This window comes from Lampetra planeri, unplaced genomic scaffold (genome assembly GCF_965212315.1).
Source record: "Lampetra planeri unplaced genomic scaffold, kcLamPlan1.2.h2 scaffold_826, whole genome shotgun sequence".
Taxonomy (NCBI): Eukaryota; Metazoa; Chordata; class Hyperoartia; order Petromyzontiformes; family Petromyzontidae; genus Lampetra; species Lampetra planeri.
The window spans coordinates 21,532-37,717 of NW_027615648.1; the positions used below are offsets into that span (position 1 = coordinate 21,532).

The 16,186-nt window shown below is 44.4% G+C and overlaps 1 protein-coding gene across 1 annotated transcript; it reads left to right on the forward strand.

The window, feature by feature from the left end:
• The first annotated feature begins 12,350 nt into the window (after positions 1 to 12,350).
• On the forward strand, positions 12,351 to 15,077 carry LOC144742035 (protein FAM3C-like). The gene is made up of 9 exons (XM_078624537.1): positions 12,351 to 12,366; positions 12,450 to 12,554; positions 12,710 to 12,736; positions 12,888 to 13,012; positions 13,455 to 13,512; positions 13,676 to 13,726; positions 13,808 to 13,892; positions 13,975 to 14,101; positions 14,988 to 15,077. Exons 1-9 carry the CDS (start codon positions 12,351 to 12,353, stop codon positions 15,075 to 15,077), a joined length of 684 nt encoding a protein of 227 aa, XP_078480663.1.
• Positions 15,078 to 16,186: the final 1,109 nt, after the last annotated feature.

Genomic DNA, 16,186 nt, shown 5'->3' on the forward strand with positions numbered 1-16,186 from the left:
GTGGCTGCTCATGAGCTGAGACGAATCAGAGTCATAAGATTGAACACAAGGGCAACAAAAGCAGATACTCTGATGCAAATTGGAGACGCAGGGACGTTGTTTCAAGAAACTGCATAATTACACACGACCAACCGATTGAATACCGTGAAGCTGAACGTCATGTCGTACTTGTGATGTAGCTTCAAAACCTCAGGTTGTTCACGGGTCAGCACACAACCCTGACCTGTGTAGCATCACGAGTCAAGAGGGGAGCAACCAGCAAGAAAGGGACGACATAGACCACAAGGTGCTTGTGCACAGACAGAATCAAAAATTACAACCACAGGACATGAATCGAGGAGTAATAAAAGCTTGAAAGCTAGAGAAAAAAGAAAAAAAAAAAAAAAAAAAGAACGCCCATTGGAAACAGCATGAACATATCAGCAGGTAACGGCAAAGTCCTGGAGGGGTGAGGGCAGCGTGAAGAGTACAGACTAGTCCTTTATGCACTTTGTTGCATGGTGCCTACATACAGTCCCACTCCTAGAATTCTTTAGTCCGTTGAAGACAAGGAGCCTCGACAGGCCAACAGCCCTCTAATAGCTTACGCTGCCACCTAGTGGAGAACATATGTCAGTGCACCACTCGGCGTTGGGTATGTGGTCACATGCTTCTTTTTTTCTGCTGCAGTTGATCACTTACATCATCAGACTTCGTGATCTTCTAGTTTCTCCCCTCTCCCAAGTCTCCAAAATAATTTTACTTCAATAAAATTATGAATAAGATGAGTTTTAAAATGACAGTCACTGAATGAGAAAGAACAGGGGGGACCATCCAGATTGAGTTCAAGGATTTATTTTCTGTATTTGGATGTGTTATTAGCTCAATTGCTGCTGAGATTTTTTTTTTTCGTTGGCACTTTCTGAAAGGTCTTGGCTTCAGGCCTAGAACTCAAGACGCTGCTTGTGCAACTTTGTAGTTTTTCTTCCTTGTTGCATGCGTCAAGAAAATCTTATGACTTAAGAAATGAATAATAATGGGTTGTTTGACTGATATGTTGATGTTGTCAACCTGAAAGTGCTCTTTCTGTGAAGGGAACAGAAGAATAGTCATATTGGGGATGGATTCTGGGATTGGTTGTGTGAGCCAACGACGCCTGAGGGGAAGTGCTGCGTGCTGCTTTTCACTTCTACTGGGAACTTTCTACTGTGAAGGTCGGAGTGTCCACTCAGTCATATGAGTTGACTGGAAATCCCAGGACTGTTTTCTGGTACAGAAGACTGGAGGTTGTCCGTCTCCTCAGAGGGAAGTATTACGTGGGACAAGCACGTCGGCACAGGTTTGTCCTGATATGTTGTGACAGACACGACTGAGACACAACGGATCATTCTCTGCTGACGTTTCGCTGTGAGATTATTGCACAAACATGCCGCCTAGCACTTTTCCCCCTCATCACTGCCAAAACAAACACCTCATTGTATTACAGCAGAGTACGGAAGTGAAACCTGTGTTTCCTGAGATTATTATTTTGCTCTTTTGCTGAAAACGGTGGCTCTGCCACCAGTCCGAAACCACACAGAGGTCTGACTGTGGACGGACATCAACACCAACACCAACACCAACTGGGACGTGTATGGGCGTCGGTGGGTGGTCAGAAGACAGATCACTGGTACAACTGACAAAAGCCTCTCAGTAATATCCACACTCCACTTTCTGATGGAACCAAAACAGGAGGACATGACACCTCAGAGGTGAAAAATACCAAGGAGCCAGCACAGAAGTAGATTCAGACTAGTTGGATTAATACCTTTGGAGAACAGAAACATGTTTTCTGTGTGACCTCCTACAACTTCACGCACCAGTGAAGTTCGAGACACAGTCAGAATTACTGTTGAATGAAAGGAGCTGTGATTGTGTCATCACCAAAGAATCCCCCCCAACACACACACACACACACACACACACCACACACACACACACACACACACACACACACACACACACACACACCACACACACACATTCAGACTTCCACTGATGAATCAGGAAACCGCCTGCTGCTGCTTACGGACGTGACTTGCGCAGAAAGAGTCCAGCAGTTCGACAGAGCAGAGGAGAGGAGGAACACAGCGGAGGATCCAGAGCAGATCTCCACAGAAAAGACTCACCGGGAAGGAGCTCCGATCCGACTGTGAGTCTCCCACACACCGTTAAAACAGACTAATGCTGGCGTTAAAAGATGACATGCACAGAGAACAAGCGAAGATGGGCGCTGAGTCAGCACTGGGTTTTTTTAAGCGTAAAAACCGGATCCATGTGCGCCGTGTTTGCTGTTGCGTTCACGTTCCCCGGTAAAGCATCGGATTTGCCTAATTTTAGAATCCAATAACTTCCAAACTAACCAACTCTGAGCTCAGGGGGGAACGATAGATGAATCACATCATACGTCACTTATTAGTTCTGTATTTAACTAGAACTGAAACCTTTAAAACCAAAACCAGCCCTCTAAACGCATCACCGGACTTCAGACTGAATGTTGTCTGTTGATTCAAAGTTCCAGCAAAATCCATTCTTCCAAATAGACGTTATAAAACATCACGTCAAAAGATAATTCAGTCTGTTTGCCGATGCAGATTTATCCATTTTTTATCGAGTATATTTTAGGTGCTCAACCTACAGGAACAGGAACTAACCTTTATTATTTTTCCAGATTATTGTCCTTTTCCTCCGGGGTGATGGTGGCAGCTGTTCTGAAGATGTACTTCCTTGGTACCATGCTGAGTGTCCTTGCCGTCCTTTATGGAATCATGGACTCCTTTGGTGGACTGATGTACGTGCAGGACCATGATGGGTACATCCAGGACCTGCAGCAGGCCTTGTCAATCAGCCGTCAGAGAAGAGATAATGTGAATAAAAACGTTGGCTCATGAGGAAACTACTTCGGCTTCCAAATGAGGAAAAGCACTGCTGCTGGATGGACACTGAGGATCCAGTGATGATCCCACAGCATTCTCCTGTTCTTCTTTACATCTCATCTCAGGGTAACTGAGGTGCAGCTATGATCCGATTCCAATGTTACACCACTGACAAATGATTTGCACTGAAAACTGATTTTGTGTCCTGAAAGTGTGTGAATAAGTACAGAAATGAATTCATTCCAGTAATTATTAATGAAGGAAAGGTTGATGGGTCAGATACATCCCAAAGTGATCAGGGGATTTGAGCCACACAACACAGATAAAACAAGACAAAACATTTGGTTTGAAAAAAATCTGCTGCGTGAGGTAGGTGACTGGACTTGGATGAGGGGTGAACCGGTTTCATGTGTGTCCATTCGCCTGCGATTCATCTCAACAAACGCTCAGGACTTTACAGGTTTGATTGATGGAGGGCAAGTTTCCTCCTCCTCCTCCTCCTCCCTCAAACGTCTGGTTTAAACGCTCTGAGTTGTGTTTTTGGTTCTGGCGCAGTCATAGTGTGAGTGATCAGTGATTCTCCTGAGTTTGTGGGGCGTGAAGAGACACTGATAGTTCCACGACGTGCTCTGAGCAGTGGGACTCTGCTTTGCTGGGTTTCACACAATGAACTTCCTTGTTTGTCCAGAACCATCTGATAACAGTGAAGCAACGAGGATTTGTAGATAAGTTTGGAAAGAAAGTAAACAGTGTGTGAAAGCCAGCACACCTTCACCATATCATCCGAACTGAGTCATTACAGATGCATGTTTATTGCTCCTTTCAGCTCATCCAGGCTTGGTCAATTTCCTCTTTCTGTTTTGCCTCCGTAAAAGGTCATAGAAGGAATTCACATAATTTCTGGTCCAGCTCTAAACTCTGATGGCTTCTTCAACCTCCTTCTACTCATCTGCACAGATAAGAATACAATAAAATAACAATCTTTCACCTGACAGAAGCCCCCCCCCCCCCCCCCCCGTGTTCACAGCTGACTACTACACCTGAAAATCAGAGACGGGAAGTCTATGTTGCGTTTACGCCCCCTGCCTTCAAATCTTACTATTCTTGTTTTTTTAATTGCGCAACCCATCCAAATCCCTATGATTTCCACGGTCGTTGAACGTATCACACGCAGACTGTGAATGCAAGTTGCACCGATCTAAATGTGCGTTTCCATCCGATGGAGACAGGGTACAGGGATGCGGGCAGAGACAACTGCAGGAGGCGGAGGAGGAGGACGAGGAGGACTTTTCGGTGCCTGCCCACCTCCACCTGCTCAGGAGCGCAGCGGCGTTCAGGGGCACTCGTCGTGTCGTGGCTTTCACTGCTCTGTCCTCGGATATGATCCGGACGCTGGTGCTCGTCGGTGCGCTGCTCCACTGTGCCGAGGCTCTGCTGCGCACAGACGGACGAAGGACGCAGAGTTTCCGCAGGACACGCTCCGGGAGGGACACCTCCTCCTCCTCCTCCTCCTCCTCCTACTCCACCGGCAGGGCCTCTACCGGTCCTCCCTTCACCTCCTGCAGGCTCCCCCTGACCCCCGCTGAGCACAAAGTCCTGGATGACAATACACAAGAGGTGTGTGGGAGCTGTTGTTGTCCATTATAATGTGACTGTTTTCTTAATTGAATGGTTCACTTTCTAGACTCATGCAACACAAAGACAAAGACTGTGTTTACATGATTCATTCATTCATCATCCAGAAATGCTCTTTTTGACTTGGTGTCTCTCTTAGACAGGGTTTAATGGTGACGATGGCTCATATGTAATTCTGACGTGGGTGGGGCGATGGTACAGGAGTGAGTATCATTTTCCATGTGATTGAAGTTCAGTGAAAGTCATCTTCTTTAAAATGGTCTTACACCTAAACATGTACGACTGTTTATGATCATAGCAACACAAGGATTAAACACATGGACCTCATTTCCAAGGTAATCCTGGTGCTGTCAACGATCAGTGCTCCAATTGACTCTTTCCTGAAGGAGGCTCGTCACGACTGTACAGGAGGTGAGTTCACGCCCGTTACGACCCAAGCCACAGCAGCCAAAGCTTGACTGACTTTTCTTTGTCACCAGTACGGATTACGGAAAGTCCTTTCATGATATCTCCGACCGATCAATAAAACCTTCATCAGAGAGGAGTTTGGAGTGAGTGTCGGACCAGGAGGCTCTGTAAGTTGTTTAGGGTGAATACTTGACTTCCTGTGGTAATCTGTTGTTGATCAACCGTCAGTGGTGTGGCTGACATGAGCAAAACATGCAGGTTGAACCGAAGAGATCAGTGTGTAAAAGGAGTGGACGTGGCCTTCATCTTTGAAAAGTTCTACCGGCCAGCAGGAGGCGACTGCACGTTAGCGCTCTGCCATCTCATCGACGTGTGACCACAAACTGACATGTTCTCGTCACCTTCACAACTTTTCAAAGCCATGCACTAGGACAACAAGATGGCCAACATGCCACACCCTCAGCCTATGACGACTTTCTTTATGTGGTTGTGAAATGGTTTTTTTTTTTGGCAGGTGATACTGACAGCAGACACGCCGGTGGTCGACCATCCAGGTGGGATCATTTTCACTTCCACAGACGCAGGCGCCACCTTTAAATTCATTCAGCTGCCCTTCCATTTGGTTCAACCCATCACATACCACTTCCTCAACCCAGATTACCTGGTCGCCCTGAGCATTGACGTGAGTCACGCAGCTAACGGTGTGATCCTGAGTCACATTTCTCGGACTGCTCACACACTCTATAAGCACACCTGAGGGTAAAGATAAACATTTCTCTGCTCGTTCCTGACTTGCAGGGCGGTCTGTGGCTCTCTCTGGACTTTGGTGCCATGTGGACAAAAGTTCATGATGGAGTACATTCCTTCTCATGGTGAGCAGGAAACAAAACCACACACACAATGTCGGTGCACCCAAAGGAAATCACCTCATCTGAATCCTTCACTTTCACACAATGTCATAATTCCCCCTGAATGTGTAGAAAAGGATTAGCATAAAATGGACAATCATAATCCGAATGCATGTGGACTTTTCTTGGCATCTGTCCATCAGGGGTGGTGGCGTTAATTTGTTCTTCAGCTACACTCAAGTCGACACGGGTAAGACACCTTAATAAATGTTCTTTGTAGCTCACCAGTGACGTATAAAATGGCCAAACATGGTGTCTGATTTAATACAAGGCACCTTTTTGGTTCTACATTTTATTAAAGGTACACTATGTAACTGTTCTCAACATATTTTCACACCAATAGGGGGCAGCATATTGCCAAAGAAATTGGGGTGTCAGCGCTTGTCATGAGAAATCCAAATAAAATGAATCTAAACCTGATCCAAATTGCTAGATTGAGTTACTGGTCCATGTAGCAGAGAAATCAGAACACCACCCATGTTTTTTTAAAAAACTGTTGCTGCAGTCGATGCAGACGAGAGAGGAGACTTACATCTGAAGAGGACCAAGGACCTGGGGAAGACTTTCACCACAATCCACGAGGACATCTACAGTTTTGGCTACATTGGAGCGTTTCTCTTTTTCTCTGTGATGGAAGACACGGTGAGGCCTCTTCCTTGTATTAGTCACACAGAATACGATTCCCATCCAATGACTCATGACTAATCCTCTCCCAGAGATCCCCCCGTGTCATGTACTTTTCATCAGATCAAGGAGACACCTTCAGCCAAGCGCTGCTCCCCCTCTGCCTCCACTGAGCAGGTGAGCATGAAAAGTTTCACTTTTTGTTTTAGTCATCATATCTGTTGATTGTCACAACACAATTACACCTAAAAAAAATCTGTTAGCAAACAAAATACGGGCTGGTGAGAGACAGAAATGTGTGCAAGCAAAGCAGAAAAGGTGAAAATCTTATGAAAAATAAAATGTAATTTGTAAAATACAGTTTTAGTTCTTAAGACATTTGACTTTAAAAACTTTGACATAGAAAAAATTTTTGACAGCATTTTACAGATACATATACTTTCTATGTAACGTCTTTAACGACAGTTCCTTTTTTAGCACAGTAACACACACACACACACACACACACCGTGATGACATGCACACTCTCTCACGGCGATTAGACAAGGTAAATGGCAAAGATGAAATCCGTCATCAAAACACTTGTTTTATCTCCAGCCTTGACCTTCTCATACACATGTACTTTTTATCTCCCTGGATGTGCGTGTGTGTGCAGTTTTACTCGATCTTGGATGGAGATGAGGACATGCTCTTCATGCATGTGGACAATCCTGGAGGTAAAGAAAAAAAAAAGGACTTCACTCCCTTTGTCCCATATTTTCCATTCAGGAGACACGTACAAGTGAGGAAAAACAACAACAAAAAAAAAAGATGCTTGACACACATTTGTAAATATCCTCATGTTGTGAACACAGCGACACTGAATTTGTAGCTCTCTCAGCCCCTTTGTTGTCATGGAAAAGTTCAACGGTAACGGACCAACAGGTTTCACAAGTTCCTGGTGTTGCTGACAAATCATTCCATCATCCTCGGTGTGTTTGTGCGTCCAGCTGCCCACTTCTTTCTTTCTCCACTCCCCCGCCCCCCTATTCTCACTCAGCCTGTGTTTCACATTAACATGCATCTGTATTTGTTTCCCCTCACATTATTGTTATACTTTCTTTTTTCCAGCTGAGGCTGACGGGACTTTTGTGCCGCTGAGATAAATAGGGGAGATATGGGGGTAGTGGGGCTTTATCTTTTGTTGGCTGGAGGAAGGGAGATTTAGGTTACACTGCAAAAGCTGACAAACATATCTTGGGATCAGGGTGTATCGCAAGAACACACACAAAACGCAAACGGTGTCCGTTAGCTTCTTGAGCTCTGCTTGTCCTTCATGGCTGCAGCGGACACATGCATTCATACTTTTTTGAGAGGCTCCATGTAAAAGGCCATTTAAAGTGCAGTGAGTGAGTTGCTGCAGCTAAAATGAAAGACAAGAGCATCTTTGAGAGCATCCAATCATAATTTTAAACCTTGTGTATTAAATAGATCAAAATGACGAGAGGACAGCATGACACCAGCAGGAGATGACCACACTGGAAAAGCCTTTGAATGTGGCAAGAGACTAACATTGTCCTCTGTATTTTTTGAACCCAGACACTTTCTTTGGAACCATGTACACGTCAGACGACCGCGGCATCTTGTTCTCCAAATCCCTGGAGCGCCACCTGTTTGACGGCCAGAGGAAGAGCGATTTCACCAACATAACTTCATTGCGAGGAGTCTACCTGACCAACAAACTAGACAAGGGTGACGTTTGTTTGTGGCTAATTTTGATGAATCTCAAGGTTTTTGGCCTCCACATAGTGAGATGTAAGATGGGGGGGTAGGAGATGAGCAGCAGTTTATGTCACATGATTCTGGCTTAAACGACGTTTGCTGTTGTTGCAGATGGCCGTATAAGATCTGTCATTTCCTTTAATAGAGGAGGGATGTGGAGACAACTGAACAAACCCGAGAATGTGGACTGTGGAGACGTAAAGAATGTACGTTCCATGTCAAACTAGAAAAGCCCCCCGAGAGCACACACCTCGATATTACTGCCCTCCATTCATTGATCATCACAACATGCCTTTGTCACTAATAGTTATTAAAATAATCATTAGCAATCATGTTACACAAATTCTCTTTGTTCCTCATTTTCTTTCAATAGTAAAACAAAAACAAACCTCCGTCCCTGGGACAGACCCACTAACCACTGGTCCACAGAGACAGTCACTGTGGAGTTCTAGGACACAGATGCTGAAAATGTCCCTATCTGACAATGAGGGAGAATCCTTCAACAGATTCCTGGATTCCTGGATCCAGACGGTTCCAGATCACTACCAACATTTAATCATCTGGTCCTGGTCCATCAGCAGCATTTAGTCAACATTTCACTGAAATCCTTTCATAACGCCGTCAGCCTCCTTGTCAGAGGTAAACTCCCTGGTGTGTGATGTCATGTCACTCCATCATTGTTTTTCTCATCAGTGCCACCTCCACATTCATGGAGAACATAGCCGCAACAACCGGATCATCCCCATGCTCCCTCTGTCTGAGCCAACGGCTGTGGGGCTGGTTATCGCTCACGGTAAAGTCTTCATTCCAGGTCTTTATGCTGTTCTACACAGCAATGGTTGAAACATGTCTTTTCTCCTTCAGGCACTGTGGGGGATTCTCTGTCATCGTCACAGACCCCTGATGTGTTTGTCTCTTCGGACGGGGGTTATAACTGGAGGGGGACTCTGAGGGGTCCTCACCACTACAGCATCTTGGACTCTGGGGGACTATCGTGGCTGTGGAGGCTCAGCATGAAGGACAAGTGAAGACTATAAAGTAATGAACTTTCTGGAATACTAACGGTACACGACCAAGCAGTTCCACCGTGCCAAACTCCGTTAACAACCCTGTCACTCTGTCGTTCGACTGTCTGCAGGTTCTCCACAGACGAGGGTCGGTGCTGGAAGTCGTACAACTTCACCGAGCAGCCCTTCTTCTTCGCAGGCCTTGCATCCGAGCCCGGCACCAAGGCCATGAATGTCAGCGTGTGGGGCTTCCGGCCTGAGGACGACGGCCAGCCCATGTGGGTGGCCGTCACCATTGACTTCCAGAGCCTCATCACCAGAGAGTGTGAGCGAAGCTGCTACGTAACTCAGCAGAGAGCTGCAGCCTCACTGAGCGTCGTCTCACATTACAGAAGAACTCGGGAAGACATGTGACATGGTTTATATTCCTCTTTTTTGGTTCCACAATTGCAATTGGAACAAGTCTTAGGAGGCCTAGATGTCGACGGAGGTGAACATAAATGAGCAATAAAGTTTAACAGTGTGTTAAACGGCTCAGTTCTCACGCATCCTTCCTGCGGGGCGTTTTCACACATAAGCAGACCTCATATAAGCAAAGTCACATCGTAACATGGGCCTTGAAGGTGTATTATAACATAGTCTGACTCCTCAGGTAATTACCAGGATTATGAAGAGTGGCTGGCTCATTCATCCGAGGGAAGGTCCTCTGAGAGAGTCGGCTGTGTCCTGGGCATCAGGGAGACTTACCGAGGCTCAAGAAAGAAGCTGTGTGCCGAAACGGTCGAGGCTATGTGGTGGTCAAGAAGCAAAGCTCCTGTCTGTGCACCAGGGAGGATTACGTATGGTAAGATGTTTGTGATGAGCTGGGGTTTGAACACAATAATCAGAGCTTCTGTTCAAAGACTTCCTGTCATATTCTGCCCCTTTCCAACAGTGACTATGGTTACCATCGTCACGTGAACACCTCAGAGTGTGTGAGACAAACCAGCACTGCAAATAAAACCCTGGAGACCTGTTTGAACGGAGAGGAGGACGAACTTCTGACAGCAGGGTGAAGGACACTCCTTTTTATACAATGACACATCTAATACTTCTTCCCAAATGTCTGATGATGTTCCATTTGTAGGTACCGGAAGGTCCCAAGTGATCGGTGTGAGGGGGGATTCAGTCCTCAGCTTGGGGTCCAGACGATTATCAGGCCTTGTGGGGTCAAACCCAGCCCGGAGTCACCCTCCAGGTCCACGTCTGCAGTCACACACTTTGACACACGCCGTCAGTCGAGTTTCCATTTCAATCTGCTTGACCTTCAATAGTTCAGGAGTGTTTTTTAACAGCAGCTGTATCTCTTCCAGAGAGAGAGGCTGGTGTTGATTCTGGTGTGTGCAGGAGCAGGAGTGGCCGTCTTGGTAGCCGCCGTATCAGCGTTCCTCACTGTCAGGAGAGTGGTTTATAGAAACAGGTGGGCTGGACACACACCTCTAGCAAATGGACTTTGAGGACAAGGTGAACTGACTGCTGCTCCATGTCGCCCCCTGCAGGACACCTGTGTACCGTTTCTCCAATCTTCAGATTCACGACGACCATAATAGCACTACAGCTGATGTCGAAACTGCCAACAGCAGCAATGGCACAGCCTGTCAGCACAACTCAGACGATGTACGAGTGCTAGGAGAACTTTCCTAATCTTTTTGTACATGTCAAATTCTGTAACATGGTTGTATCTCTCTTTCTGGCAGGATCTTCTTCAGTGAAACACACATTTGAACTGACACCAGACCTATGCTGAAAGACCTGAGGTTGACTTACTTAAATGGGAGTACTCTCCATGCTTTTATTGTGTGTTTTTTTTTCAAAGTTACATACCTTTATTTATTAAGATCACTTTATTTCATTGCTTTCACCTTTGCACAGTGTTTTTATTTTTTTAATTCGGATTGTGTATGGCAGTATATTCCCAATGTTATTGTGTTTTGGATTGACTTTTTTGTACAATGTGAAAACAAGACAAAAACATGACAACCCTGAAAATGTGCATTTGTAAGAAAAAATAATATCAACAAAACAGAAATCAACTGCTGACTATTATGTGCTTTTCTGTGTTACCATGCAGGGCCCAGATGTAATGCACAATAAACGTTTGTTCTCGAGCTTCTGTCCTTTAGATGGCGCTGGTGACATTATACGCTGGCGGTTGTGACCGAACAGAGATTGACTATTAGCATGATATGTCACTCCAAAATGTGTCACGGCCTCGTCTGTTCAGTTGCTTCAATAACCGATGAAGTTTAAAACAGAGTCTAACTTGAATAACATTCTGTACATTCATAAAAAATAATCTTTTAGTTTTATTTATTTTATTTTTTTAGGCGAATTTGGCATATATTGCATACATATTGAGAAGTTTTAACATTGAAAATGTCATAAGTATGGACCATAATGGTGTAAACATGTAGTATATAAAATTAAACTTCGTTTTAGATACACAACATATCAAAACAAATGCTGCAAAAATATGCTGCAAAAAATACATTTGTATATTATTCGTCGACATGGAACTTACTTCCGTCCCTGACTTTTCTCCGGTTTCTCCGGCAGAGTGGGTCCTCTCTCGGCAGAGTGGGTCCTCTCTCTTCCACCAACCAGCTCAGTCTCCACCGTGGTTCCCTGCGATCCTCGCTGAAAGGAAAAAGAGTCGTTGTTACCGTGGCGATCGGAGAGGCAAGTGTTACCGTATGCATTTTTTGAAGCTACATCCACTTACGTAGCCCATTGCTGAACTCATACAGGATTTATCTCGCAGATTTATACTCGCAAGGTCTCTGCGGAGAGGAGGAAGTGACAGGAGGCGGAACAGCCTTGCGACAGTTAGCTTGTTGACATGTAGCTGTCATGGTAGCTAAGTGTTTCATTTGGCTTTTACAGTCCGACCTAGTCCGTGTTTTTAACTTTGAAACAGCCCAACGTTCATTGTTAGTGCTTCTTTTCTTCGTTTTAGCTGATAGCTCCGTTAGCTAAAGTTGACCGATACATAATGTGTACGGTTCATGAAGTAGTAATGACGTGATGATGTGTTTCCATTCACTAATGTTGCAGATTACTGGCTGCTCGCTAAGATGGTCAGGGCTGGTGGTAAGTGGTTTCTGGTTTTTGTCAGCTATGTTTGTTAAACTCATATCAGAGCTAACACAGCGTCTATGATTGCACCTCCCCAGGCATTTTGAAGTTGGCAGCACTCGTCTCTGCATTTTTCCTGGCTGTTTTTCTGGCTTTTCAGCTGCTAGAGATCAATGTGGATTTTAAACTAGCAAGTGTGATTGGTAAGGAACTACTTTCTTTAGCAAATGTAGGAGGAAAACAGAGAACAGTTTTTGAAGGAATTCAGACACATTAGTTTCAGTAGCACTTTAGTTTACTGAAGTTTTCTGTCTTTGATGGTATAAAGCCAATCTCCATCATGTTCTCTTCCTTTTAGTGAAACCTGCACCAGAGAATGAAGGCCGTGAGTGTTAACCCATTACGTTCCACCTCTACTCATTTGTTTCTCCACATAGCACTCTTGTTACTAAAATAAGATGTGTCAGTGTCAAAGAATCCCTCTATGGCATTACTTTGCAGTAGAAATATCATATGGATTATGTTTCTATCCACAGCCACAAAGCTAGTCAGGCACAAATGTGGGCTTTCTAAAGCGTGTCCCATTGGACACTTTGCCTTCAAGATGGCCAGTGGAGCAGCCAGTGTGGTGGGGCCCCGGATGTGCCCTCGAGGACAAACTGTAAGACATCTTATCCTGTTTTTGGAGTGTTGGTGAAAACTGTCCAAACTGTCCTTTGAACTGCAACAGATTAGCATGGACGTAAAGCATGTACTTTCTGTGTCATTCCAGGAAGATGAAGCTCAGATGGTACTTTAAGCAGCAGTGGAAAGGAGAATCAGATGTACAGAAAACAGGGCATTCATTTGAGACTGCAGACACCATTTTCTGACTTTCTTGACAAGATACAAAAGGAAATAGTATTATAAGAACATAGAGTAGCACCAAAGCAGGAAAGGGTTAAACTGTAACCTTAGCCGTGTTTGACTAAGGAGGCATGCACACCAAGGCCAAGATCTGTTGCAAAGTCAAACACTGGCCTGCTGCTTTACATAAAGCAGGAGTGTCATCTCCTCGAGCGCATGTCAGTGTTCTTACGTTGTCCTCTTTTCTCCTGTTTTAGATAATGAGCAGTGTAAAGAATAACGTGGGCAGAGGAATCAACATCGCTCTGGTCAATGGTAACTTCCTCCTCCAATGAAATAAATCTAGGAGGTGGTGTCAGTGCCAAAAGACTGAAAATGTGCAATATGATCATGTGCATAAGGGGGGAAACAGCTTATCACTCTGATGATGAACTACTGCATGTGTTCTTCTGTTGATAAACGGTGTTTTAATTGGCAGGGAGAACGGGGGTGCTCAACAAGACAGCCTTCTTTGACATGTGGGCAGGAGGTGAGTATATTTCACAACCTTTTATTTTTTTTCCAGTCCAAACTAGGTCACATGCAATGGTCAACCATATCCCCCCTGCAGATGTGGCCCCCCTTGTTAAATTTCTGAAAGAAATTGAAGACGGGACGGTGGTTATGATGGCCTCGTTTGACGACCCCTCGACAAAGTACGAAACCCCGCACTCGAACAAAATCATGCTGTACTGCCTGAGGTGTTCCCAGGAAATGATGAATCCTTTTCGTCTGCAGACTCAATGATGAGGCCAGGAAGCTAATTGCTGATCTGGGTAGCTCATCAATCACCAATTTAGGTTTCCGGGATAACTGGATCTTTGTAGGAGGGAAAGGCATCAAGACCAAGAGTCCATTTGAGCAGGTAATAAGCCCGATAACATGATCTGTAGCTATAAGATGATACTGATGTTATTATTATAATATACTGAACTGCAGAACACTCCACTACAGGAAGTAGCATGAAAATAAGTCCTACATGTCTGTTCCTGCGTGTAGTACTGCTCTTAGATTAGCATCGTAAATACGCAAATGACACAACGGCTGTAATCAAACTTATTAAAGCCAAGGACGCATCACAATCTTTTGACTGCCCAACCCTGTTCACCTTTTCACAACAAGTTCACACCCTGCTGCAGGCTTTGTCTGACTCACAGACCGGCTTCATATAAGACATATTTTTCATGGATGGAGCGGTGGATGAACACAATTAAATCAAATTATACCACCAGAATGAAAACAAATATCTAATAATACATATAATATGACAGGCATTAAAAGGAATGACCTCAACTGTATCAGTGGGAGCCCTGCGCTTGTTTCTGTGCAACCAAACGGTCCCATATTATGCAGAGTGGTGTTAGCGTGTGCCAGTCACCTGTAGCAATAAATCCGTACTTCAAATACAACTCCTTGATTGTCTTTGTTGTTGTAGGTTCCGGTTCCTCCTCCGCGTGCTTCTTCCCCCTGAGCAAAAAAAGTTGTTCTTGACTCACTTTCCAGCAAATTTGCGGCCTTTATTTCACGCTAACTATCACAGAGGAGACGCACCAAGAAACGGTAGAGAAGCCGGTTGTCATTCAAAACAGACTCGGATAATCAATAAAACAGAAATAATGTTATTCATTTCCTTTGGTGAGGTCCAGTACCACATAACTGTTCCACGGACTGTTGTTGTGGACCACTGCATTAGATCATACTCTCTTCCTCAGTTGGTTCCATATTAACCCGGTTGTGTTCTCCCTCCTCAGCACATAAAGAACAGCGCCGACACAAACAAATTTGAAGGCTGGCCCGAAGTGTTAGAGATGGAAGGCTGCGTCCCACAAAGGCTGGACTGACCAGAGTTCTTTTCTTCTCCTGGCATTTCCCTTGGTCCTCCTGACATTCCTGTGCTCATGAGACTTTTTACTGGTTACACTGGTTTGGAGTAAAAAAAAGGTCATTTCCTCCTCTCATCAATTCAACCTCCTCAACCTGTCAGCCCCCCTGAACAAAGATCCTCCAGAAGAAACTGGAGTTGCCCTTTCCTGCCCTTGTTTCCTCTGTCAGCCATGTGCAGAAACATGTAGCTCAGCTCATCTTGCACTTGTTTTCCACCAGATTTCTACAGCTAATCACTGCGGGCTTGTAATGAGAATTAGTAGGTCAAGCGCAGTGACTTAAAGGGACTTTATTTATTGGCAAACCACCCCTCAATCATTCGTTAGGGATCACATATTTACTCGTAGTGTTGTATTATTGCACTTGATGGATGTGGGTGTCAGAGTCTTGATCCTCGGGGGGTGTTTCTGACGTACCCGTCTGCCTGTACACTGCCTTAATCATTTGACGCCCTGTACATTTCTTTCAGCCTTGTGATTCTTAGTGTCCCTCTGAGAATATGATTATTATCAACAGGGTTTGAAGACCCAGTGTACCAACTTCACTGTGAAATGTGTAAATATTTGTTTAGAGGAGGAGTTCTAATTTAATGAACATTATACAAATAATATAATTTCTTAAAATAAATGATTTTGTCAGTAATCGGTGATACGTTCACTTCATCTACCTTTGTGTCCATGACTATCAGGATACTGTACACTCACTTGATGGCAGCTCAACCAGTTCACACAATCAACATACACACACTCCTTCCTCTGATACCTCACCATTATAAGCAATGGGAAAACAAAGAGTCACTGGTGCATGAGCCAACACACACCAAGTGAGTGATTACAGCCCAGAAAACCCAAGTGACGCTGCACTGGTAATTAACTGATAGATTCTGCAATTAATAACTTCTGCAGGCATTAGAATAATATGAATATGAATACAATGTCTAATATAGTCATAAAAGAATTATTGGAATTATTAAATGTATTTAAAATGTTACATGTTTTATTAAATGTATTTTATTAAAGCATTAAAACATAATTAATATATTTTATAAGAACAAAATTAATTTATT